Source organism: Melopsittacus undulatus, chromosome 1 (assembly GCF_012275295.1).
Source record: "Melopsittacus undulatus isolate bMelUnd1 chromosome 1, bMelUnd1.mat.Z, whole genome shotgun sequence".
Lineage (NCBI taxonomy): Eukaryota > Metazoa > Chordata > Aves > Psittaciformes > Psittaculidae > Melopsittacus > Melopsittacus undulatus.
The window spans coordinates 2,107,120-2,134,959 of record NC_047527.1 but is presented as its reverse complement, the minus strand read 5'-3'; the positions used below and the strand labels follow the sequence as shown (position 1 = coordinate 2,134,959).

At 48.5% G+C, this 27,840-nt stretch overlaps 1 protein-coding gene across 5 annotated transcripts in view; it reads right to left on the bottom strand.

The window, feature by feature from the left end:
• Window positions 1-1,970: 1,970 nt before the first annotated feature.
• The window catches only part of TOP1MT (DNA topoisomerase I mitochondrial), a 33,003-nt gene continuing 7,133 nt past the window's right edge, over window positions 1,971-27,840 (bottom strand). For 2 of the 5 annotated variants that reach the window (XM_034062360.1, XM_034062376.1), the window contains exons 7-14: window positions 27,500-27,643; window positions 27,117-27,302; window positions 26,411-26,479; window positions 25,071-25,185; window positions 24,443-24,570; window positions 23,647-23,741; window positions 22,469-22,618; window positions 21,126-21,784 (exon numbers count right to left, since the gene is read on the bottom strand). In XM_034062360.1, the coding sequence (XP_033918251.1) occupies window positions 21,682-21,784; window positions 22,469-22,618; window positions 23,647-23,741; window positions 24,443-24,570; window positions 25,071-25,185; window positions 26,411-26,479; window positions 27,117-27,302; window positions 27,500-27,643 (990 nt within the window). In that variant the 3' untranslated portion in view covers window positions 21,126-21,681. Of the gene's footprint in view, window positions 3,099-21,125; window positions 21,785-22,468; window positions 22,619-23,646; window positions 23,742-24,442; window positions 24,571-25,070; window positions 25,186-26,410; window positions 26,480-27,116; window positions 27,303-27,499; window positions 27,644-27,840 lie in introns of those variants that run through there. The other 3 variants (XR_004549590.1, XM_034062366.1, XR_004549591.1) reach the window with 3 other exon arrangements.

The window sequence follows — 27,840 nt, the reverse complement described above, 5'->3', positions numbered from 1 at the left end:
TTGCTCTTCAACTATACCCATGATGACTTATTTCCCCTTACATTAGCTATGACAAGAATACTTTTCTGCAGCAAACCAAACCAAGCTAAAATAAAGCCATTTTTTTGCTTTAAAGTGGGAAAAATATCCCCATTCCCAACTGTGTTTTCCTGCAGACCGTGGGGGTTTATGTCTCTGCTACAGCAGGACGTGTAAATCCAACACAATGAAATATTAATTATTAGAGTCTATCCAACTGGGATTCCTCAGTGCTTTCATGAGCTGAATAATTCTGGCACACAGGAACCAAACCACACGAGTCCCCTTGGTTCTTTATATTAGGAAATATTGTACGAGGAGTAAATGAGAGCTGAAGGAAAAGAGGGGGCTTGGATGGCTCCGGGGTGAAGAATAGGGTATGGAAGAGATGCTCGAATGAAGAGGTAAAGGGAGGTGCATCACCCATTGTGGTGCCTTCAGCACAGAGATGTGCCCTCGCGACGTGGTGTAACTGTGGGAAGGAAGGTAAAGAAGAGTAGAAGTCGATTAATAAGAGAGCACACACATCTCTGAAGAGCCCCGTTATGCAGCACTTCAGAAGGAAGCATTCATCCAGCACAGCCCCGGGCACCAGCCCAAGGCAGACACGCTCAGCGCAGCTCAAAGCCCCTTTTGTCCCCCCTCGTTGTTTACCAGGGTTGGGGTTGAAGCACAGCATAGAGCGTCATCCCTTGGCTAAGCAGATCTGGGAACTCAGGGTGACCCCAGTTTAAGCTTTTCCATGCTTTTTCCAGGGACAAAGTGCTGCTTGGGAGGAGGGAGAAGCATCCAGCAATGAGAATTCTCTGCATTCTCATCACTGTTCATGTTTTTCAGCTTCCTTTTACCCTGATTTCTCCGCAGCCTCTAGAAACATGGACATGAAATATTCGGCCTCTCTGAAATCTGTATTCCTCTCTTATAAACACCTTCACTGTTCCTCAGCAGCTCGACCCAAATGCTACAAATGCTTCTCATTACCCTGCGGTTGCTTTGGGAGATGCTGGAGGAACAGGTAAATGGAGGGTTGGCTGGAAGACATGGTTCCAAGTGGTAGGTCCAGGGCAAGTTCTAGCCCTGGGTAAGGTCACTTGGCTTGGAAAGAGCCACAGGCAAGCAAAGGGTGATGAAGGCCAGCTGCTGGAAGTGAAGGTGGGGAGAAAGACTGCAGATGTGTGCAGATGTGCAGATGAGCACCAAGAGGTACATGGCTGATGTGTCTGACTCTTAGTGGGGCACAAGGGGATGTCATTGTCCCTAGTTAGGGCTGGGAAAAGGGATAGATGGAGGGTTGAGGGGTGCAATGGAGGAGAGTTGTGGTTAGCACTCGCTATAGGTGAGATATATAGATAGATACAGATATAGATACATATATAGATGATACAGATATAGATGACACAGATATAGATGATATAGATATAGATAGATATAGACATAGACATAGATATAGATGTGGATGTGTAAAAGCTCAAGTTTCTATATACAGGACAGCCTTTTCCTCTTCCCCAGCAGCAACCCTGTGAGCTTGCAGTTTCCCTTCTGAGCTGGTGCAGCGGGGTTGTCATTTTCGCCCACCCCTCTGTGTGACTCCCACATGCACCCAAGATAAGGAAGATTGCAGGAGAAACCCCTATAGAGATCTGCAGGACAAGCAGAAGCAGCATCTCTCTCCCCCAGGCTGCAGGACATAGCATGGTCACTTCTCCATCAAGCTGCCAGGGCAACAGAGCTCAAGCATGAGAAGCAAGTGAGAAGCTACAAGTTGGGAAGCAACACAGGGGAGGAGGTGGTGACCATTATACTTTATCTATTCTGCAGTGTGTTTGATGTCCATACCCTCCTGGGGGGATCTGACCATGCTCTTCAAGCCTTCAGGAGCTGCTTTGTTCCACCACCATTGAGCAGATGAAGGACACCAGCATGGGACTCCAAACCACTCAGTCCTTAGCTAGCCTGGGTCCTGGGCATGCACTCAGGTTGCACAGGAAGGATTGGCAGCAATAGGAGGTGTAGGTAGCCAGGCCCAGCTGGAAGTTGTGGTGTGGGCAGGTCTCGGAGCACTTCTTGGTGATCCTCTTCCATAAAGACAAAAAGCCTTGTCCAAAGAAAGGAGAGAGCAGTCTTAGCAATGAGGGTTTGTTGAGTGCTCCTCAATCTTGTACAGGAGGGAGAGGGGGAGATGAATCCCACTGTCCTCCCACAGCCCCAAGGACCAGCATGGCTGGTGAGACCCACCCCAATCCCACCACAGCCCAGTAATTGCTGGTGACCAGCTATGCAAGGCATAGAATCATAGAATGGTTTGGGTTGGAAAGGATCTTATGATCATTCATTTCCAATCCCCTGCCATAGGCAGGGATACCTTCTACTAGACCAAGTTACTCCAAGCCCTGGCCTTGAACACTGCCAGGGATGGGGCATTCACCACTAAATATCCCTGCTCCATTCAGTAGCTCTGTTGGGCATCTTTCACATCACAGCATGGACCCTCATGTCAAGGCTTTTCTAGTCTTATGATGGTATCCTATGCCTGGACTGAAAGCATACCTCGAGGCTCCTCTGCTTGAAAGAACTAATTTAATTCCCCTTTACATCTCTCTAGATAGACCTTCTTATCCTGGCTTCCTGCTTCTTTTCATCTCCTTGTCTAATCAAGATTCAATTTCATTCATTCTTCCTCTGGAGGATCCTCTCTTAGCCCTTCCTCTTTTCTCAATGTCCTCTGCCTTTCCATACAGGCATGAAACCAAGGCTAAAGAGAAGATGTGATTGGGAGGAAGACTTCAAACAGTCCAAACTTCATCACTGTAAGGCTGGGCTAGCAAAGGTTCCACCTCCCACATGTGCTTCCCCATGACTCCTCATCCCATCCATCAACAAAAGGCAATCACCACAAACCCAGTCAATGCCCCACATCCCATTCCTGAGACCCCATCAGAGGATACATGCCCAGCACATACCAATTCCCACAGAGGCAACATTGGTCACACAGTACTTATCCTTGTCCGAGCATTTATTGGCCTTCAGACACCTCCAGTTGGTTTGCTCCCACTCACAGGTGTAACAATACAGGGCATTTGCTGCAGGAGGAGACAAGATATGGAAGATGGAGACAAAATGCAACCAGTCCTGGCAGCAAAAGTTACCTCCTTCTTTCTGTTGACTCAAATGCATGAGGTGCAGGTTTGCTGAAGGTGATGGGACTGCAAGAGCCACTCCTCTATCCACATACTTGAATTTTACACCCAACACATGCATTCAAGCACACATATCTGTACAGACACGCACTGATGATGCAAGTCTGTCCTTCTTGCCCTGCACTCAAAATAATAGCACAATCATGGAATCATGGAATGGTTTGGGTTGGAACTGACCTGAAGATCATTCAGTTCCAACCTCCTGCCATGGGCAGGGATGCCTCACTCCAGACCATCTTACCCAAGGCTCTGTCCAACCTGGCCTTGAACACTGCCAGGGATGGAGCATTCACCACTTCTCTGGGCACCCTGTGCCAGTGCCTCAACACCCTCACAGTAAAGAACTCCTGTCTTAGCTCCAGCCTGAACTTCCCCTCTTTCAGTTTGAACCCATCACCCCTTGTCCTATCACTGCAGTCCCTGATGAAGAGTCCCTCTCCAGCATCCTTGTAGCCCCCTTCAGACACTGGAAGCTGCTCTGAGGTCTCCACACAGCTTCTCTTCTCCAGGCTCAACAGCCCCAATGTTCTCAGCTCTGGCTCCATACAGGAGCTGCTCCAGCCCCTGCTCATCCTCGTGGCCTCCTCTGGCCTTGCTCCGACAACTCCATGTCCTTCTTATGTTGAGGACACCAGAAGTGCACAGTGCTGCAGGTGGGGTCTCACCAGAGAGCAGAGGGGCAGGATCACCTCCTTCAACACAATGGGCCAAGGGCAGCTGGTTTGATGTGATGCAGGGAGTGGGGAAGAGCAGGGTCTTCCATAGGAGCCTATAAAGATGTCCCAAGGCAAGATGTCCCCTTTCTAGCTATCAGAGACTATTAAACTCTTGCCTAATTGAGAAGTAAGAATTGGCAGTTGAATAGGGTTAACTGGGACCTCTACAGCCTAAAGAAGTCAGTCTCCCATGCCCACATCTTTGGGTGGGACTTCAATGCCATCAATTATATATATTCATTACCTGGGCTAAAAGACCAAAAAGGTGAGGAGAAGGGCTTTTAGGGTGTGAATTCAGCCCTAAGACACAAGGAGTCTAACCCTTCACTTTTACTGCTAGGTTACCTAATGCAAATTAGGGCAATCCTCATCTTGGCACTGAAGACAACCCCTCTGTCCCCTGGGCCATGTTAACACTTGGGAATCGCTATGCTGGTGAGCAAAGCCAAGGAACAGCAAGGTTTTCTTAGGCCACAATGAGGCAGAAATAACTATTCCAAGAAATCATTTTCCTGCACCAGACAATGTGGCAGATCTCCAAGTGCTGGCAAACCCTGTTCCTCTTTCCAAAATGAGGATAACATTCATTCTCTCTGGTTATAAACTGCTTTTCCTACAGAGACTCTATGATCATATACTTTAAGGGAGCTCTGATTTCATTTACGTTCTCTCTGTGAAATAAAAGACATAATCTATAATGCAAATAAGACGCAAATATACATCTTCACCCAATCTCCCATCATAAGGCTGCTTAACCCATTCAGCCCACAACCCAAATTATCCCAAATTCCCCAACTTTGTCCCAGAATCTCTGAAATCAGGAAGTCAGGACTTCGAGTCGGGCAGAAATCAGGGACAATCAGTAGGGAGCTGCACAAGGGCAGATGTTGTAGGTCTGTCCTATGGCTGCTGCTAGAAATGGACTGTGGTAGGAAGCAGATGCATAGAGTTGCTGATGCCTTGTGCTTTCATAGGCTGAAGCACTTCTGCATCAAGATGTAGAAACAGCCACAGTCTTGCATCATCTCAACAGACAAAAGCACTGGGAAGCCTCTTAACAAAGGCCGAATGGTGGCAACTTCCTCCTTTTTTATGCCTTGTTTTCACAAAACCCAGTAATATGTGTGTCCATAGGGAAATTTCCCTGCATAAAATAAACCTTTTACGCATCCAGGCTGAGAAGACAGCCAAGAAACCCAAAAAGGAGCACAGTGTCCTTCATCTCCACCATTGCAAGAGCTAAGACAGCCTCTCCCATGCTTCATTCCCTATCTCCAAAGCCTCCCTGACTCTAAACCACACAATTATTCTTTGTCTAATAGTAAACCATGATACCTCACCTTGACCTGCACATAGGATCAAAGCCAGCACAGCAAGGAGGGAGGCCTTCATCTTCTCTGAGTAGTCTCCAGAGCTCAGGAAAAGCACCCTCACCTCAGGACAGGATATTTATCTTCCCTGCCTTTGGATGGGGTGATGATGAAGACAATGATTTGGAAACAGTGGGCAGGGATCACGCATTATTGAGAGGTGAGGAATGCACATGGGTTGTTTTCTCACCATGGTATTGCCTTCAGGCTGCTCTGATGGGTCCAAAGAGGAGTGAAAGCACTAAAGCGATTCATTCCATGTATTGCTTTTAATACTTTAATTTACCTATGGTCAGGCTAGCAGTGCTCCTGATGTCTGAGTGGGGTTTTTGTACTGTTCAGCTCCAATCTGATCATCCCATCTGTGGCCAGGTAGTTCAGTGAAGGCAGCTACTCAAAGCAAAATGGTACCGAGTGAATTAATGGCTTCATCTATGTGGTTTATTGCCAAGTGTTTCTCCAGGTTTAGACCTGGAGAAGTCCCAATATCTACAGTCAGGTTAGATCTTGTTGTATGTTCGTGGCTGGTAAGATAAACAGGAAATGCCTTAGAAATTCCTGATAGCCTATAAAATCTGCTGGTTACCTACAAAGTCCTAAATGCTCCATGTCCTGGTTTTCAGAGGTGCTGCTGCAAGAGATCAATGGTTTTAGTGTTCAAAAGCAGAGGTTGGGATACTGGAGGTTGGTTTCTAGCTTTATAACAGCTTTTCTTTGCTCTATCCGAGGAAAGGATAGATATGCCTTTCTGCATGGATCATCCGATTCCAAGGCCAATCAGATATAATGTTCTCAGCCTGTGTGATTTCTCTGCATGCTTATAGTTTAGGTGGAGATGGAGCTGGTAATTTCATCCCCTTCTGGGGTTCCTGTTTAAGTGCCTGTCCTGCTTCACCTTCCAAGGAAAGAGTTAGGAGGAGGTTTGGTGCTGGATATCAGCAGACATCTCCATGAGTCACCACTCAACAAGCCACCAAGGAGTGGAGAGGATGAAGTAGGATCAGCTCCTTTGAATAAAGCCACTTGGGCAATCAACTGCTTGCCCCTTCCTTCTCCACCCTATAAGACTTGGTCTACTGGAAGAGAGACCCAACTATAGCTACACTGCTTGGGATGATGGAGAAGCAGAAGAAGAAGCTGAAGCTCAGAAAACATGTGAAATAAAGAGATTAGATGGATGAGGGAAGGACTAAAATGACTGGGAGCAGATCAGTCAGATGAGTAAACAACCCTGAAGCAGGAGTCATGCTCATAAAACACATTCAAAGCATGTGATGGGACTCATCATTACGCATCACAATGATAGCATAGCCAGAAACAAGAAGTTCAAAGGGACACCGAAACCCAAAGCATCTTCCTTTTCAAGATAAAAAGAAAGGGGGGATTATTTAAGTGAGCTTTTTTGGCTGATTTGCAGCTATTTTTGAGGTTTCTGACACCAGAATAGGTCTCCCAATACAGGTGACACAGAGCAGGATCAACCGGACAGTGAAGTCGAGCCTTGATAACCCCACGAGCACTCGCCATTCCTCTCCAACAGACATACAACTTCAGGGTGTGGAGAGGAGAAGCCACATCTCTTGCCCAAGAGATGAAATCCTGCCAGACCCAGGGACTGACTGCATGCCACTGGGGATGGCAGAGAAGGTGTGTCAGTGCTCCCAGAAATCACAAGGCAGGGAATGAAGAGATAGATCTATTCTGGAGAATAAGGATTGCCCAGCGTGATTCACTGCATGGTGCTCTCCTGTAGGGGTGACACTTTGGGAATCAGCCTGGGAAACCAAGGCTCAGTGTCCAGGAGCAACCTGGCAAAGATTGTGCTGATGAAGACGTTTGGCTTTAAGCAGATCTGATTGCTTTTTGAGGAAGAATCATAGAATCATGGAATGGTTTGGCCTGGAAGGGACCTTAAAGCTCATCCAGCTCCATCCCCTGCCATTGGCAGGGACACCTTCCACGGGAGCAAGGTGCTCCAAGCCCCTGTGTCCAACCTGGCCTTGAACACTGCCAGGGATGGGGCAGCCACAGCTTCTCTGGGCACCCTGTGCCAGTGCCTCAGCACCCTCACAGGGAACAGCTTCTGCCTAAGAGCTCAGCTCAGTCTCCCCTCAGGCAGGTTAAAGCCATTCCCCTTGGCCTGTCCCTACCTGCCCTTGTAAAAAGAAGGGGAAAACAATTGTGTTACTCTTCAGTGTGATTATCAAGGTGTGTTTTTGACTTCATTCTTTACTGTTTAAACAAAGAAATGTGCCTGACTCACTTTATCTCCTCACTTCCAAGGACTGATAGTGTGAACATCTCTCTGACACAGAGCTGAAGTCACCTGGTCCAGGGATCCACATCTCCTCACTGACAGCAGGAAGATGACCTGCAAGGCCACAGGATGTGGTCCACCACTGGCAGGGATGGTTTGATGGACAAGTGTGATGATGAATAAGGGTGCACAATGGACTGCTTGGCATTTAGAGGGCTGCTGGTGGCCCATTGAGGCAGATAGTTGGGAAGTTACCATCCTGGCCTCAGGTATGGCTGATGCAGATGTGTGAGATGTAGGACTGCCATGGCTGGCATTTCCTCAGAGGCATAGATGGGAGACTGAGGGTGGTGGGGTCACCCTGGATGGCCAACAGATGGAAGCAACATGACTGCAGCACAGAAAGCAGTGCTTGGGTAGGGCAAGGCACCAAATGGCAATAAAGGAGTTCCATATCCAGCATTACAGAGTAGAAATGAAGCTACATCCATAGCAGTGTACTAAGTGTGTCCAGTACTGTGTCCAGGACCATGTCCAGCATGGAGGCCAGGAGGTGGACATCAACAGTGCCTGTTGTGACTCCTTCCATTGTGCTATCTCCTCTATTTTTCCTCCAGACATTGCATGGGGCAATGGTGATTGCTGCATGTTAAAGCCTTCCCAGGTAACATGCTAACAATGATTAATGAAATGTGGATGTCAACATTCCAGATCAGGAATGTTCCCAGGAACTGTTTATTTCCCTAGGTTAGCTTCAGCCTTGGCAATCAGAGCCTTGGAGGAACGTGAATCACATCCTTCAGGATGAGAGCTTGGTCCCTGATTCTACTCTTGGCTGTGCCATACATACTGCATATACATACACACATAGTGTACTACACAACTGTGTTGGAGCTGGACAGTAAACACAGCTTTATTTGGTTGCCCTCTGCAGTGTTATGGCCATTGAGCCTTCCTGGATGTAGAACAGATCAGAAGTCAATGAACAGGAGTAAGCTAAGGATCTGCTCATCTTCTGAGAGCCTCATACTGAGCTCTTCTTACAGGACAAGTGACCACATATGGAACCACAGCAGCAAAGAGGGACAGAAGCACCATGACTGGCTCTCATGGGATCTCTTCCTTTTATAGGACAAGGGGTAATGGGTTGAAACTTAAACAACAGGGGTTTAGATTGGATGTAAGGAAGAAACTCTTTACTGTGAGGGTGCTGAGGCACTGGAATGGGTTGCCCAGGGAGGCTGTGAATGCTCCATCCCTGGCAGTGTTCAAGACCAGGTTGGATGAAGCCTTGGGTGATATGGTTTAGTGTGAGGTGTCCCTGCCCATGGCAGGGGGGTTGGAACTGGATGATCTTAAGGTCCTTTACAACCCAAACTATTCTATGATTCTATAGGCCCTACCGCTTTTAACTGTTCAGCTTCCTGTGGGCAGAGCATGATGTCTGCCTCATTACTTCTTAAGTGGCATCTCAGAGGGTTCCCAAATACTGACATTTATCCCACTAGCATCCCAACCTGTAGGTATTCCCATTTCCCACTCAACTCCTACCACGCCAGGGGCTGCAGGGGAGAACTGGTCCTCAGTACCATGCAAGATTGTACCATCAGGGCTTTTCCAGCCTTAAGTAAAACCTATTGAAGCAATTGCAGAATGAAATCCTGTCTTGTTCCACATCCTTCATGTTGGGGAGCAGGAAGATGCCAGGTTAACAAGATAGCACTTGATTTTGGCAGGGAAGACAACAGTTTGAAGCATGCATTGCCCTGGGAGGAGAAGAGGCAGCTCTGTGTGATGAACAACCCCCAATGAAGGCAAGATCCAGCTTTTCCCATCCTTGAGTCCAGTGACAGTGGCTGAATAGTGACTTCCTTCTGACTCTCTCTCTCCATCTTTCTCCTCCTTCCTTGGGGATTTACTTGTGCTTGGTCTAGCAAAGCTCCCTCTTTTGTATGGTTGTGACCTCCTCAAAAGCAGGACAAGGTGGGTTGACACCATCCTCCCCCTGACTCAGATCTGTCCCTATCTCAGACCTTCACAGATGTCCCAGTCCTTAACTCTCAGGCAAAAGGGGAGCTTGGATCTAACCCTACCCTTAGGAATACTGCAAAGTAACACAGCCTTAAACCCTGTGGTTTCTCCTACCCAACTTCCCATGCAGTGGCCAGGAACTCATCATGGAAGTCCTGCTGTGGAACAGGAATACTCAGGTTCAAGAGCACAGCACAGGCAGCCTGGGGCTAGGTTACATGGAGGTGTTGAAATCCTTATGAGAACCTGCCCCTTGGCTTCCTTGCTTTCAAGCAAGGCAGGGAAATGATGCCCCAGGGGCATCCTAAATCTAATTACCACTATTACCTGGTTTTATGGCATCTCTGGGACTCCTCTATTGCCCAAGTGCCAGCTTGGTCTTGGTTGTTACATAGAGGATCCTACCTGTACATGGGGGTGTTAATAGGGGTATCCAGCACTGGTGTCCAGGTATATCAAGCTCCAGAGGAGGTCATCACCCTTCCAGCTGCCCTGGGGGTGGAACCACACTGCAATATAGGAGTTCATTTAACTACCCCTTGCCTTACCGGATGTTCAAGCAAAGAAATCATCAGGCTTAACCTGTAACCTAACACTATTCAAGTTCTCCCAAAGTCCCATAGAAGGAGAAGGTTCACTATCCCATACAGTTCATGGCAGTGGGGCTCACCAGCACCTATCTTCCTCACTACAGTCTCACAGGCTGTCTCATTCTTGACACATGGGGAAGTCATCAGGCACTGCTCATCACTGGTCTGGCTGGTGCAGGTGCAGCACAACAGTGAGTTAGCTATAGAGGAGGAACATAAGTGATTTTCATGAGCTCAAAGGAAGAATCCCCTTCCCAGATGGACTTGTTCCCATCCTCATGCAGGCCACAGTATAAGACATAGAGGATTTGGCTGAGATAGTTCTACCCTTCTACTATCCCACACCCAGAGTTGCTGAGCACACACTTCCCTATAGAAAACCCCTCTTTCCAGCTGGGGGGGAAGCAGAAACTTCATGCAGATCTTGAGGTTCCACTACCCCATTACTGCACTTAGCAGCTGGTCACAGAGCCATAAAAGCACTCAATTTTCAGCTCAAAGCTGAATTTCACACCCATCCTAAGAACATGGCATCATCTGCAGATCTCAAGATGCAGGTGGGTCTGCAGAGTAAACCCAAATGGCCCTTTCTGATGGCACATCGTGAGAATAGGGGAAGGTGATGGAGTCTGGCTCGCTCTGTGGGCAGGATGCCTGCAGCACAAGTGCTTTGGCAGCACAAAGGAGAAGCAAAGCTGACCATACAGACAGGGAAAGGGAAATCTTATCTATCGCTATCTTCTGCCTTCTTACAGACCACTGGAGTTGGTCTTTAAGACCAAAACACCATCTCTTTTCCATCCCATCCCAAGCCTTGCCATACTCAGAGTAACTCACTACATCCATACAGAGGACAGCAGCCAGACATGCCATCAGGAGAGCCCTTGTTCCTGCTTTCTCTGCCCAAACAGTCCTCAGGGGAAGCAGCTCCCAGCCCTCTGTAGTGTCCTAGCTGGGAGGGTGGTCAATGCAAAGGCTCATACAGGTCAACTTGTGTTGCACAAGCCAGACCAGGGGGCTGACATGGACTTGCAGAGCAAGACAAGCAGCGGTTCCTCTTTGAAGGAGGGCAGGAGATGAAAGGTGGGTAGGATGTGGTGACCAGCTCAGGAGGAAGCAGGGCCAGATAAGGGGGATGAGGAGTCAGACTTGCACACACTGCATTGGTGCTAGAGTAAAGGGGATACACATGCTGGATGCAGCAAGGAGGAGACACTCTTTGAGAACAGGGGAAGTTCAGGTTGGAGATAAGGAAGAAGTTCTTTGCTTTGAGGGTGCTGAGACACTGGAACAGGATGTCCAAAGAAGTGGTGAACGCTCCATCCCGGGCAGTGTTCAGGGCCAGGTTGGACAGAGCCTTGGATGCCATGGTCTAGTGTGAGGTGTCCCTGCCCATGGCAGGGGGTTGGAACTGGATAATACTAAGGTCCTTTCTAACCCAGACCATTCTATGATTCTATAACCTGGACCCCCATCTTCAGTTGCCCATTCAGGATCAAGCCTGGAGCTTTGGATTAGCACTGGGGGGGCTTCTCCTTACCTGATAAATATTTATCCCATTACTTGGCTTTAGTGCTGCTTTACCACCTTTGTTATTCCAACTCTAAGCTTGGTGTGGTACCAGACAGATCAGGAGATTAAGAGACCCAGAGGAAGACTGGGATAAAGATGCAGTGCAACTGCTACAACCTGAAAAGCTCATATTATGGGTAAAGAAAAAGCACCTCATGTATATATATAGTTAGCATCACTGTAGTCTTAACAGTCTGATCCAGGAATCATTGTTGGTCTAGATTTAACCACTATAAGAAATCAAAGAATAATCCTATACATAGAATATAGGTATATTTATATGTATATATAATTATATCATTATTGATATTACTATTGCACACACTTAGAGGTTTCTGCATCTTTCCTCGGTGTTATGCTCTCCCTTCCCACTCCTGAGGGTTTCATGCTGGTGACATTGAGTCTGCAGCATCTGGAGCTCTGCACCAGGAAAAAACATGTTATGTTTGATGGCTCCTTCTTTCTCTCCCCAGGTTCCACTCACTCATTTCAATGTTTGGTAACTTTCTTTTTACCTGCCTTTATTCCTTGGCCTGCAGCCACTTGCTACATCCCAATTTACTACAGGCAGTGAAAGGCCTGGAGCACCAATGGGATGGGGAAGGGCTGAGGGACCGGGGGGGTTCAGATGGAGAAGAGAAGGCTCAGGGGGGACCTGATGGCTCCCTGCAAGTGCCTGAGAGGAGGATGGAGCCAGGAGGGGCTGGGCTCTGCTCCCAAGGAACAAGGGATGGGACAAGAGGAAACGGCCTCAAGCTGCACCAGGGCAGGTTTAGATGGAGCTGAGGAACAATTCCTGCCCCACAGGGTGCTCAGGCATTGGAACAGGCTGCCCAGGGCAGGGCTGCAGTCACCATCCCTGCAAGTGTTCACACACCATGGAGATGAGGCCTCAGTGCCATGGGTTAGTGGTGGCCTTGGCAATGCTGGGAATGGTTGGACTGGATGATCTTAAAGGGTTTTTCCAACCTGGCTGATTCCATGCTTCATCACCTGCACTCCTCTGCAGCACATCCCACACCTCCACTTCCCAAGATCTCTGCTGTCGTACCAAGCCTGCATTTCTCTACACTGTGCCCTTAGGTCAGAGTCATAAATACCTCATTCTGCCCAGAATAATGGCTTATTGCTGCTGTCTGCAGAAACCTACAGCTGCACTGCACAAAATAACACAGGAAAATAAAACAAATTAGTTGTAGTCACTTGGTTATGGAGAAAAATTGCTCTTATCACTTAGCAGAGTTAATAAAGAAAAGCCTCAGGCAGGGCAAGACAAGCTCAGGCAGAGCCAACCTCACAAGCCTCAACACAGAGGTCTTGCAACCTCAGTACAAAGCTCCTGGCCCTATACTAGCAACAGCAATGCCAAATTGAAGTGCTGATGGATAACAAACCATGTTGTCTTGGAATCTCAAAGGGGACAAACTGGAGTGAGTTGCTCTCTGGTTTGTTTATAGGATCACATCTCCTGGGTTTGGGGTTTTGGAGGGGGTGGTGGTTGTCTTCTTCCCAACATACAGGAAGGAACTATGGGAATAACCCAGCTCAGTCCCTTGGAGAAGGTCTTTCAAAGGTTACAATATAGGGAAAGGGGGAAAAGGGAAGGGGAAAGGGGGGAAAAGGGAAAGGAAAGGGGGGAAAAGGGAAAGGAAAGGGGGGGAAACGGGGGGAAGGGAAAGGGGAAAAAAGGTGGGGAAAGGGGGGAAAAAGGAGAGGAAAGGGGGAAAAAAGGTGGGGGAATGGGCAAAGCAGAAGAAGAAAGGGGGAAAGGGAAGAAAAGGGAAAGGTAACTTAGGGCTTCTGCAGTCACAAAGCCACTCTGCTTGCTTAAAGGCCCACACTGCCAAGCCTGCCCAACTGGCTGTAGGGAAAGTGGAACTAAGTCCAACACCACCAAGAGCAGTAAAGGCCATCATGGAAGGAACCACAGCCTGCCACAGCACAGACTGCATGCCAATGGTAGAGATGCTCAGCATGGCCAAGACCCCATTGTGTGCTCATGTACCATCAGGACAAAGCTGCAGTTCGTGACCCCCCCTTGGAAGAGATGGGGATGAAGCAGAAAGCTGGATGACACAGGAGGCTGCAGCTATCCAATACAGGATCCCACAGGAGAAGGAAGAGAAGCACAATACAAAGATAAAGGGATTGTGCCATGTTCCTTGGCCAGGAAGAGCCACCAGATGTGTAGGGTCCAGCTGTTCATCTCCCCTCACCAGCTCCAGATGTCATCCCCAGGAAGGCAGCAGCAGAATTCACTTTTGCAGGCACTTGGATTCATCCCAAGCCTAATTTCCTTGGGAATCATAGAACTGTTTGAGTTGGAAAGGACCTGAAGATCATCCAGTTCCAACCCCCCACTAAGGGCAGGGACACATCACACTGAACCATGCCACCCAATGCTCTGTATAACCTGGCTTTGAACACTGCCAGGGATGGAGCATTCATCACTTCCTTGGGCAACCCATTCCAGTGCCTCAGCACCCTCACATTAAAGAACTTATCTCCAGCCTGAACTTCCCCTGTTTCAGCCTGAACCCATCACCCCTTGTCCTATCACTGCAGTCCCTGATGAAGAGTCCCTCTCCAGCATCCCTGTAGTTCCTTCAGACACTGGAAGCTGCTCTGAGGTCTCCACACAGCTTCTCTTCTCCAGGCACAACAGCCCCAATGTTCTGTATAGGAGGTGCTTCAGCCCCTGATTATCCCTTCCTGCATAAAGGAATGGGGACAGTGCTGGCTGCAAGAATGCCCAGGAGAAATGGACATTTAGCCCCTCTGTATCTTCCCTCTCATAGAGGTGGTGTTTGCAGCATCAAGAAAGAACTTTGGGATCTGTTTCTGCCTTGGGGGACTACTAAGAATGAAACATGAGACCCTAATTAAAAGCAGTTGTGATAATTGTCACCCCATTGTCTTCCACTTGGGCAAACTAAGCCTTCAGGAGTCAAAGAGTCCCATTAGAGCTTGAGAAATAGATGGAAGAGATTACACAGAACGGCTTTAGAACAAGAAAAAACCAAAGCCAAATTGCTCATCCAAGTATAGATAAGCTCTAGGAAAGGATTAGAGACTTCCTTGTCTGTCCCACCTTGGCAGGTAACTAATCTGTCCTGTTTACAAGGGAAAGGGCAGTCTGTATGCAACCCACCAAGCCCGAATCACAGCATTCTTTTATAAGGCATCAGCTCTGTGCCTCACCATCCCTCCTGCAACACAGGGCAATACAAGGGAACTTCTGGAAGCTACCTTAGGCTGCAGAAAGCTCACATCAAGCCATTCTCTGGCTTGCAACAGAAGGAACTTAGGAGCACTCGGTTAGCTGTGAAAGCAGTTATTTAAAGGCTTATTTCTGACTCAAGACAATCACTTATAATTGCAGCATAATCCAGGCTCGAATGAAGAATATTAATAAAGCAATTTGTTGGAATTCCTCATGCCCCAGCTCCTGGGGCTCAGGATGAAGGGCTAGAGAAGCTGTTCTTAAAGCTTGGGACAACCTCAGCTGAAATGAGCTCTTCCTGATTCTTTATTTCCCTTTGGAATAACCCATCTGGCTGAAAACATCACTACTATAGCTAAGAAGAATGCATAGGAAGAACCAGTCTATGTATTATCCATTTATTCCCTGTGGGACATCCACAGTGGGCAGCCATCCCCTTCTGCAGCTGCATAGAGTAAGTGCCAGTTCTTCTTCACCAGGACATAAACCTGATATCCTGGAGTTTCACCCTTGCTTTTGAAGCCTTTCCTCTGCCTTTTATTAAACTGCCCTTCATTTTATCATAGGCATCCCATTTCTCACAGGGCAATGGTTTGCTTTCCTTGGCATCAGCAGTGCCACATTACAAACACGTGGCAGAGGTTAATTTCAGTCCTATTTGAGCTTATTTTACAGCAGCCTGAGCTTGACTGACTGCTGATGAACACAGACTACAACTGTAAACCCAGGGAGCTCCTCGAGCATGGTTTATTCATGCCAAACCACAGATGTGATCTTCACTCCTATGTTGGAAAGGGAAATGCCTCCACCCATTGCATTCAGAGACAGAGGGGCTGAAGCACAGCAGCAACAGCCTCAAGTTAAATATTGCTCTACCCCTTTCCCCTTATACTGACAAAACCATTCCCCTTTGAAGTTTCCATTCCATTTTCCACCATTTCCCCCCCCATTTTACAACATCAGGCCTCAAGGGAAGAAGGAAAAGGAGGAAAAACCCTCTGGAAACCCTTCTCATCTTACATCCCCATAGGGGTTTCCCACCTATCTGTCAAACTACAGCTCTTCTGTTTTCTCCTTAATCCGATCACTCACCAGGGAGAAGATGCAGAGTACAAGCAGCAGCTCAACAGCACGTGCTCCCTGCTGAAGGGTTTTCATCACACCCACCTTCCTCTTTGCACTGATTAAGATGAATCAGCCCAAAGCCCATCTCTCCAACCATATATATGTGAGCAAAGGCACCATCGTTAAGCAGATGAAAGAACAACTAAAGCAGCTTCCTGTATCTGCTCATCCTCAGAGTGGTTGAGTCACCATCCCTGAAGGTGTTTAGAAGACATGGAGATGTAGTGCTTAGGGACATGCTTTAGTGTTGGACTCTATGAGCTTAAAGTGCTTTCCCAACCTAAAGTATCCTAGGATTCAAACAATGTGCCAGGACCCTCAGTCCACCCCATGCATCCCATGGGCTGCCAACCCCAACTGCTATGGAAAGCAGCTTTGGGAAACAGAAGGTTGATGCAATTTCAAGGATCAAGAGGATCCCCATCATCAGAGTGGACACTCATCCCAAGCTTGACTCATTCCCAGGACAAAGCATGTGGGAAGGTTTCTGATGAGCATAGCTTGGTCCAAGGACTTTAGAATCATAGAATAGTTCGGGTTGGAAAGGACCTTAAGCTCATCCAGTTCAGTGCCATTGTGCCAGCTTTATGTTTCCATCACTTTAGGATGCTGGTGCAGAAGCAACAGGCAGGGACAAGGCTCTGTTGGAGCCTCTCACTTCTTATGCAAGAAGAGGTATTGCTTGTACATCCTCAAGCTGTAGATTGAGATGGTCCTACCTCCTTCTGCCACATCCCTACAAGCTCATGAAGTCCAGTGAAGTCCCATATGTGAGGCTAAATAACCCCATGCAACACAGCAGGCTACAGGAGAGCACACTAAGGTGAGGCGAAGTTGCTGCCTTCAGCTATTTGATGGAGGAAGCAGCTATAGATACACCACAGCTCAAAGGCACACAGGGGGAAGACAAGCAGCTGGTTATGAGACACATCAAGGGGAATTCAAACCAGATATAAGCAAGGAAGAGAAGTTTCCCAGAGCAGTAATGAATTGCCAAAAGAAGGACCTTGAGATCTGGTGAAGGAATCTCCCTCCAAGGAGATACTGAAACTTGGCTGGAGAAGCCCTAGAGCAACCAAAGTTGGCCTTTCTTTCAGCAGGAGGTTGCCTTCAAACCCTCCTCAGACCTTCCCAACATCAATATTCCTTGGAAGAGACTGAACACAGGCAGCAGATGCCAAAGCAAGGCAAGAGGAACTTCACCACCTCCTACCACCCAGAGGTGCCATCATATAGCACAGGATGGCCCCAGCACATAGGCAAGGAGACAAACCCCATCTCCCAGAAGGCTCTTATAAAGCATTGTTGTGTAACTAGAGCAGCCCTAAGCCCATCCCAGCATGAGCAGTCAGCTCTGTTTGTGGTAAATTCATCCTGAGGGCTCCTCCCAACCAATATGAACAACAGGCATCTATGAAAAGCATGTTAGTAAATCAAGGAGTTCCAGGGAAAGGTCCCACTTCTGGTTTTGCCTGAAACCAGATGTTCCCTTTTTGGACTGTTTTAAACTGAAAAGAGAAGGAAGCAATTGCAAAGGGAAAAAAAAAGCAAAACAAAAAACAAACCAGAAAAAGCTCAATTTTTGACTTATTTCATCAAATACTGGCAGAATCTCTAGTATCTTGACTTTGGGCTACCAAGTGTCTTAAAAGCATCAAAGCAGAGGCTTGTCTATGCCTACAGAAGGCACTTCTTTACAGAAGCCAAGCTAAAAACAGTGCTGGAGGAGCCAAGGCAGACAGGGCTCATCAGAATCATGGAATGGTTTGGGTTGGAAAGGACCTGAAGATCATCCAGTTAAAACCTCCTGCCATGGGCAGGGACACCTCACACTAAAACCATGGCACCCAAGGCTCTGTCCAAGCTGGCCATGAACCCTACCAAGGATGGAGCATTCACTGCTTCTCTGGGCAACCCATTCCAGTGCCTCAGCACACTCACAGTAAAGAACTTCTTCCTTACCTCAAACATGAACTTGCCCTGTTTCAGTCTGAACCCATCACCCCTTGTCCTATCACTGCAGTCCCTGATGAAGAGTCCCTCTCCAGCATCCTTGTAGCCCCCTTCAGTTATTATCAGTTGCTTGGAGTCAGTGAATAACCCCAAACTGTTGGGCTGGGAGAGGGATCCTACCCTCAGAGGTGTCTGATGGGGGGGGTGATGCTGCTCTTTAGGGCCTTGAGCAGTGCAGAACCCCTGTCAGACATGGCACCAGGCTACTGCTGCTTCGTGCCACTGTGACATCAAGGATGTGCTCAACTTCTCCAACCTGTATCTCATTTGCCTATGGCAAAGGGCCAGAAGGATGCTCCTCAGGCTTATCAACACCTTTAAATCTTAGTTGTCCCAAGCACATTGTCTTACTCACCCCAGTATGAGCTCTTTGATACCTGCACACACACAAACTCTCCACCTTGTTTTACTTCATAACTTCCATGCATTTAGGCTTCCAATCTTGATGCCACTGAGCTCTCTGACAGAAGTGATCAAGCCCCATAGGGAAATACAAGCCAGGGTGACACCCTTCCAGGGAAAAGACACTCTGTTTAAGCTCCTAATGAACAGCCAACAATTACTGTTCTGCTGACACCAGCAGATCCTTGCAGCCCTGACATCCAGAGCATCGCCAAGCAGCCCTACAAGTACTGCACAGAGCCCATCTGCCAGCCTGGACCTCCTTGTTTGCTGCAGGACAAGAGGCAAACACAAGGTTCCTTAGCTGAGCTCTCATTGGATTTGAACCATCTCAGTTTTGCTCCAAGCATGGCCTTTTGGAGGGAAGCAGGATGTTTTGGTAGACAAGGGAGATGTGGAGGAAAGCACAGCCATCTAGAGTCATAAAACAGTTCACATTGGAAAGAGACTTAAGATTACCCAGTTCCAACCCCCTGCCATGGCGAGGGACCCCCTCCACTGGAGCAGGGTGCTCCAAGCCCCTGCGTCCAACCTGGCCTTGAACACTGCCAGGGATGGGGCAGCCACAGCTTCTCTGGGCACCCTGTGCCAGTGCCTCAGCACCCTCACAGGGAACAGCTTCTTCCTCATATCCATCCTGAACTTCCCCTGTTTCACTCTGAACCCATCACTCCTTGTCCTATCACTGCAGTCCCTGATGAAGAGTCCCTCTCCAGCATCCTTGTAGCCCCCTTCAGACACTGGAAGATGCTCTGAGGTCTCCACACAGCTTCTCTTCTCCAGGCTGAACAGCTCCAATGTTCTCAGCCTGGCTCCATACAGGAGCTGCTCCAGCCCCTGAGCATCCTCATGGCCTCCTGTGGACTTGCTCCAACAGCTCCATGTCCTTATACCGAGGACACCACAAGCATGAAGCACTGCATGCACCCCCTTTTGTGGATCCACTGCCCAATCAGCAACAGGGTGAGGAGGAACAGGGCTATGTAATATGGCAATTACCCAGCTTTTCCATCCCATTAACTCAGCCGAGGATCACAGCACTGATGGGAACCTGCTGGAGGAGAGCCCAAGGACCAAGTTATTCATATCCCTTTCCTATGGTTCAACAGAAACACCTACAGTGCTCATCCAACTGCATCCATCTCCTTTTCCCTGATAGTAGTAAAGAGAAGCACTGTTTTATTAGGGGCTTGGCTACAATTCCTCCCTTACTTAGGATGCAACAAACTTCCTACCACAGTTTGTGGCAAATAACCTCTTTTTGAAGGCCAGAAAGCATTTAAACAGTCTGGGCAGAAAACCATCTCCATCCATTCAGACCACACCGGTTACCTCTGTTACATCCAACATGGGTCATGGCATCCTTGGCAGCTCCTGCCTGTTGCTTGTGCAGCTGGTAACTAGCCTACCTTTGCCAGAAACAAATCTTGCCACCATTCAGATTGATTTAGATCCCTGATTCAGAAGTCCATTGCCTGCATAAGCTCTTGAGGCTTGGAGTCATAGACCCATGTTAAGCCCAGTTAAGAGTGTCACAAGCTGTCACCCCTCAGCCAAGCAGAGGAACATACCCCAGTGCAGATGTGAGAACAGCAGTGGCTTCACCCCTGCATTTCCCCTTGTGTTTGTCACTCTACTATCATGCAGCAGCTCAATTCTGGTGGCTCAGTGCCATGCATGGGTCCTTCAGGACCAAGCACAACTGGGGTTTGAGACCTGCAAGCAAGCTCTTTGCTTGAGGACAAAGGATTTCCTATCAAGTCTCATCCCCTGTAGACACCTGAGCACACACAGACCCCAATAGAGAGGCTGGCTCGGATCTCTGCACATCAGCTCAGAGCAAACCACATCTTGGCTGAGCTGCACAAAGCCTCCACTCACTGATACCCAGGGAAAGCAACACTTCCAGTTTTAATGAAATGCATTTCCAGGACCTGACTTCCAACCAAACCAGCAGGAGATGAAACACAAGAACAAGAGCCTGTAAATGAGCACATGGGAAGCACCAAGAGCTTTGGATTAGCGTGACCTGAGCATCAGCCCTGAGACGCCAAAGAAGGCTGTGCTGCCAATGGAACAGCTTGCTTAACCTGGGATTCACTGGTGTGCAGGCTCACTGCTGCCAGGTACATGCTGATATCCCTTATTGCTTTCCCCTTGAAAAGCAGCCAATTAGGCAGCAAGAACCAGTAGTTTGTGTATCAGACCCTGCCTGTTCCATGCTCATGGGGAGGATGCAGCCTGATGACAAAGCTTTTATCGCCAGCACATCGGTACCACCCCCCAAACACATCCCATCAGAGCCTGGTCCAGCCTCACAACCAGCATCATCTTTCCCTCATTGTGAAAGGACAATCTAGTTTCTGCTATGGATACAATGAGCTGAACCACAGCATCCTGAAGCAAACAGGGGAAAGAACAGCCCCAAAAGCAGTATCCTCTCCCAGACCAAGGTTGAACTACACAGAGGTGGTTAAAGTGCACTTAGCTTGCACCAAGGTGCATTTCATCCCTCCAGCGTGAAACCTGTTTCTTAATCCAGCATCTTCCCCTCCCTCTTCCTCCTCCTCCCATGACATTCACCCCCTCCCACAGCATTTTTCCCTTTTAATTCTGTTTGTGCAATGGGACCATTTTCTCCTGGACTAGAAAAGGCACAAACCACCCTCACATGTAAAACCCTTCTTCCCTTTCTCCCATTGCATCCCTGACCCAAGCCCAGGTCTTGTACTTGGTGCTGTCGTTGCCTTGTGTTTCCCCATTGAACTGATTCAGAGTCTGAAAAGGGCAGCACAGCTCCACTACATCAAGGAGGCAGGATTAGATCTAATCTTGTTTATCAGCACAATTAAGCCTCTCATTCAATCTTCTTCCCATACTCTGGAGGAGGGAAAGAAAAGATCCAAAGCATTTGGCAACTCTGAAGAGGGATTAAAAGTTCACATTAAAGTCACTGCAGGCGGGATGAGCGTCACAATGCAGCAATACCTGGTTCAACCAGAAACCCGGTGTTTGCTTTTATATCCAAAGAAAGGCACAAAATACCCATATCAGACTCCTTCATTAGGCAAACCCCAGCCCCATTGCCTACAATGACAGTGCAGAACATACAGAACCAGTTTTCCAATAGCACCAAAGGAGCACGAGGTAACAGGGAGGGCATCATCTCAGAATTCAAAGTCCTCAGTGGTCATGTCGATTGCCCAGGCAAACTTTGCCCTCTGCGTCTTGTTGTAGATCTTCTCAATGGGGACACCAAACTTCTTACACCTATACAAAACATGGAATCCCAGACTGGTTTGGGTTGGAAAGGACCTGAAGATCATCCAGTTCCAACCTCTGCCATGGGCAGGGACACCTCACCCTAGACAATGTCTCCCAAGACTCTGTCCAACCTGGCCTTGAGCACTGGCAGGGATGGAGCATTCACAACCTCCCTGGGCAACCCATTCCAGTGCTTCAGCACCCTCACAGTAAAGAACTCCTGCCTTAGCTCCAAGCTGAACTTCCCCTGTTTCAATTTGAACCCAAACGCATCAGTTGGAATGTGCTGCCCCCATCCCACCCTGCTCCCATCACAGTGGTCCTCAGCTCAGGGTGCAGCATCTTTCACCCAAGCTCCTCCAGCCCCAAGCTCCTCAAGGAATTTGCTTTGTGTCACTGGCAATGAAGACATGCAAAGGGACCTCTTCGTGCCCTAAACCCAGAAGGAACATCCTGCAACCAGTTATCTGCAGCAACGGAAGCCTTAGCTTTGGAATGTCCTATCCCTGGCAGTGTTCAAGGCCAGGTTGGACACAGCCTTGGGTGATACAATCTAGTGTGAGGCATCCCTGCCCACAGCAGGGGGTTGGAACTGGATGGTCTTAAGGTCCTTTCCAACCCAAATCATTCCATGAGTCTATCTGCACATCCCTGAAGGAACATTTACCCCATGGGATGCCCAACGCTTACCAAGCTACGGTAATCCTGGGGTCCAGGTAATTCAGCTTGGACGTGCCCAGGGCTATCTGCTTGTTCTCCTCTTTATCTGTGGCCTGGACATTCAACTTGGAGAGCTGCTCTTCCAGCTGCTTCAACTTCTTCTTCTTCTTCTCCACATTGCTGAGGGCAAAGGAAGAACACCACAGACAGGGTAGTAAAGGGGAAAAGAAACAGAGGTGAAATACAGGGTTCTCCTGGTCTGGTGCTGTGTGAACACATGATGGGATGCCAATGAGCTTCAGTTTAGTCTCTGTCCTGTAAGGTCTGAACCTACAAATACTCCACAATGGCAGCTGAAGATGCCATTCAACATTAATCTATTTCTTGAGTACTTTGACTTGATAAGACACTTTAGTAAAGGTTATCACAATCAAGGCTGGGCAAGCACAAAGCCCAGCATGCAAAGACCATCTCCCTCAAATCCAGGCTCCATGAGCAAGAGTTGCCTCTGATAACCTGCTCTGCACCTCACTAACACAGGGAAACAAGAAACCCCAATAGCAGAAATTAACGTACAAGCCTTGTTTCTCTCTTCCAGCCTCCTCCTGTCTTTAGGAATCAAGTCACAGTTGGGTTTTGGAAGGCAAACCTGGACAGATGCCATTCAAGGACCCAAGGAAGTGGTGAATGCTCCATCCCTGGCAGTGTTCAAGGCCAGCTGGACAGAGCATTGGGTGACATGGTCTAGTGTGAGGTGTCCCTGCCCATGCATGATCTTAAGGTCCCTTCCAACCCAAACCATTCTATGTTCTATGATTCTATGACTACTGCAGAGCTCAGGCTACAATCCAGCACTCAAGCATCCCTCAAGAAAACATGCATCAAGGCCAGTTTGCATATCCCTAGCTCCAATCTCATGCACCATGGCATCTGTAGGATAACCCCAAGCCTCTAGCTTGGGCTGAAGTCACAGTATTCACTAAGGTTTCCCTACCACAAAGGAATTCTCCTTGAGGAAGCTCTTTACAATGCTACTGTTGGAAGGAACCATCCACAAGACCTTGACCCATCTACCAGGCTGCCATAGGACAAGAGGTACCCAATATGGGTACTTCTGTTATGAGCTGCACATTGGGTTTATGACCACACCATCTCCATCTGAACTGAGATCCCTCCACACAAGAGAGTTGTAAGGAAAAGTCACTCACGCTCCTGCTTTGGCATCTTTTGTATCATTGAACTCATCTTCAGCTTTCTTCAGCTCTTCTTGGGCTTCCTCCACTTGTTGTTTCTTGGCATTGATCTGTGCAGGTAAACACAAAGTCAGCTCATGGTTTTCTCCCCCTCTTCTCCTTTCATTTGACACACAACTCCTCACTTATGAGCCCTACTCTATCCCCAACAACTCAACCCTGCAGCATTAGCTGGAGCTCAAGCATTTCCTAGCATTGTGCAAAATAGGGACAGGAAAAGAGGTGATGGGTTTAAACTGAAACAGGGCAAGTTCAGGTTGGATATAAGGCAAAAGTTCTTTACTGTGAGGGTGCTGAGGCGCTGGCACAGGGTGCCCAGAGAAGCTGTGGCTGCCCCATCCCTGTCAGTGCTCAAGGCCAGGTTGGACACAGGGGCTTGGAGCAACCTGCTCTAATGGAAGGGGTCCCTGCCTGTGGCAGGGGTTGGAACTGGATGAGCTTTAAGGTCCCTTCCAACCCAAACCATCCCACAATCCTATGGAAAACCACACAAACCCTGTCCCAGGTTGCTTCATCCAGCACTTGAGCTTAAGTTACCCCTCTCTACCCTGAGCTGCTGCTGTCTCTGCACTGATTAAAAAGGCCTCTATTCCTGGTTCATCCTCTGTCATGCTTGATCAATGGGATCTCTTTAGGCATCATTTATTCCCCCTCCCTCTCTCCATCCCCTACCTCCTCTAACCCCCCCAAAAGAACACATCAGAGGCAAGATCAAGTCTGGGTCTCTTGTTTGGCTCTTGTTTTGTCTCACCTTGGCCTGGAGATTTTGCATTGATTTCTCATGGGTTTTTGGTGTAGACCTCTGATGGTTGCACAGGATGGCCACTGCTCGGTTAGCTCGGTTGTAGGACAGGAGCTTTTCTGCAACACTGTCTTCGGCTGGAAAGAAATGGAAGCATCCCTATGTCTCTGGGATATAGCTGGGAAGTTGGGGAAGGCAGGGAACAAACCAACAGCAAGTTTGCCTTTCCCAGGGGAGAACAATACTGGCTGGGGAAAAGGACACTTGAGTATCACTGAGTGATGCATGAGTGATGAAGCACAGTATCCAAGGCAGGCAAAGATAATGCCACCAACCAGCAATGCAAGGAAAGGGGGAAGGATCATGACTATCGTGACACTCCATGACTCCCACCATGACTATCGTGACCCCATCACGATTATTAGTCAGAGAAAGTAGCTATTTCTCACTTAGCACAGTTTCCAACCTTCTGTATGCTCCCTTAAGTTATGTGTACATAACTTACAATGCACCCTACAATGTGGTGCATCACCTATCAAGGAGAGGACTTAGGGACCCAAAGGGATGGATAGACATGGCTGAGCCCGTTGGTCACATAAAGCAGCTGGTGATAGCACACACACTGTTAGTAACTCACAGTTAGTAAGGGCCTTGAGCTGCTCCTGCAGGGTGATGGAGGCGTTGTAGGTCCTGAACACTTTGGCAGTCAAACCATCCATCAGATTCTGGAGGTGTTTGTTCAGGATGGATGTCTGGAGGGAGGAAAAGAAGACAGAATGTGGGGGAAAGGAAGGAAGGGAACAAGAAGTTCTGACAGTAAAACCTTCAGACCCCTTCAGACACTGGAAGCTGCTCTGAGGTCTCCACACAGCTTCTCTTCTCCAGGCTCAATAGCCCAAATGTTCTCAGCCTGGCTCCATACAAGAGATGCTCCAGCCCCTGAGCATCCTCGTGGCCCCCTCTGGACTTGTTCTAACAGCTCCACGTCCTTGTTATGTTGAGAACACCAGAACTGCACACTGTGCTGCAAGCGAGGTCTCACCAGAGTAGAGAGTCAACAATTTCTGCTCATCCATGTCCAAAGGGACACATCTCACATATATCATAGAATCATAGAATAGTTAGGGTTGGAAAGGACCTTAAGATCATCCAGTTCCAACCCCCCTGCCATGGGCAGGGACACCTCACACTAAACCATATTAACCAAGGCTGTTCTATGGAGCACACGGGGCTGCATTAGGACTAGAAACAGGAGATGCTAAGAAGTTATCTGTGGTTTGGATTATACCATATTTGCACTAAGAAAGCCGGTCCCAGATAACTGCTACATAACCAGACAAGAGCAAGCTCTTCATTGGCGAGATGAGCAAGTGGCTTTGTAGGTGATGCAGGCAGAGAGATAGGTGGCAGCTTCCTATTTCCCATACTGAGGAAGAGGAGGGAGGAGGGTTTTGGAGCGGAGCAGCTTGGGCAGGAAGACTTCAGCACCTCTCCCCAGCATCCCTGTGCTCCTGCAGCCTCACACTTCTGCTGAGCCCCAGCGAGGTGTGAAAGCAAAGAGCTGAGGTTTGACACCTCCAGCAATGCCCCAAGCAATGTGTGCGTGGGCAAGTGTTCCCAGGCTAAAAATAGAGCCCGAGCAGATGAGTTAGAGGAGGGAAGGAGCAGGAAGCCACCTCCTCAGCAGGGACACAGGTAACTCGTGGGTGCAGGGAGCAGCCGAGACGGCATTCAGAGAACCAGAGATGCTACCAATGCAGAAAGAGGATGGAGAAAGGTATCACAGCATCCTAACGGCTTGTTCCAACAGTTACAGTGATGCCTCTGGAGGGGAGATAGTTAAAACCAGGGTAAGGGATGCCAGTGATGCAATACCACAGCCTGGAAGCCTGCAGGATGGACAAGGGTGTCATGGGTTTGTTTCCACTCTCTCTGGGCCATCACTGCTGCTTTAAAAGCTTAGATACAGCAACTCACTTTGAGCCTGTCAAAGAGTTCATCTGCAGGGTCCTTGTTCTTCATAAACCGCTTCAGGTTCTTGAACACCTAAAAGAAGAGGAAAGGATGGCTCTGGTCAAGGACAAGAGCAAACCACTCCCAGACATCTCCTCATCTCCATCAGTGTCCTCATCCAGACAGTCCCTGATTCAGACTCATAATACACATCCTACCACACTTCCAACCTTCCCAACTTCAAGGACCCCCAAAGTCACTGGTTTCACAGGCTGTTTTCCTCCATCTCTGCTATCCTTGGCACTCCAGTTTCCCCACAAACACCATTAAAGTCACCTACCCCATGGGCAAAGCAAAAGAGTAAGATACCAATGAGGACAGTTCAAGTCCTAATGCCCACCAGTCAACTGGGGATGCTCTAGCAGGAGACAGGACTTCTCTGATGGTTTGTGGGCTAGAAACCTTAGGCACCTTGCAAGCCCTACCCCAAAGTTTGTCCAGGAAAGGGTTAACAAGTGTCCTCATCAGGGTTAGCAACTGTGTGGCATCATCCAGCCCTGTTGCATCTCATGCATGTGCTGCCACCACAGTGTTAAAGGCCAGGAGGCATCTCCACAACAGGTTTCAACGCAGATTTGGGACTGATGACCACTGAATGAACAGAGCCACCCCATCTAACACTGCACTAAGTTGTGATGCTGGTCACTGCCTCCACTTCTGCACCACTCACCGGCTCTTCCACGGACACTTTGTTGTAGTAACGGATGGAGTCTTTCCCAAGGAAGTCGAACTCCACCACGTGCTTCTGTCCATCCAGCTCGGGGTGCAGCCTGATGTGCTCCACACGCAGGGAGCAGCAACCAACTGTGTCTGCAGTCTCACCTTCCTCCTTCTCATTGCCAGCTCGCAGGGCCAACTGGAAGGAGACCACAAGTTACCCATCCCAGCCCACCCCAATTCCCCTTTCTGAGGTTATGGCTGGAGAAGAGAAGCTGCATGGAGACCTCAGAGCAGCTTCCAGTGTTTGAAAGGGGCTACAAGGATGCTGCAGAGGGACTCTTCATCAGGGACTGTAGCAATGGGGACCTGGAAGCCAGGTGAGACCATGGATACCTTATCAATGAAGTAGAGGGCCACTGCTCTTTGCCTCTCCTTCATCTCCTTGGACTTCCAATCCATCCGGTACTGAGCACGGATCTTGTGGACAACATCCTTTAAGCGCCGAGCTACCTCGTACTTCTCCCAATCCTTCTGCCCCTGGAAACACAGGCAGAGACTTCTTCACCAGTGCCCCATCTTCCTTCCATCCCAATCACTCAAATCCTGTTCTGGGAACACCTCCAGCACCTTAACACTGCCCAAACCCCATTGCATTCTTAGACCCATGAAGTGGTGAAATCAGAGCAGAAACAGCTCCCATTGGGTTTCTGTGCCCTCTGCTGACTGGTTTGGTT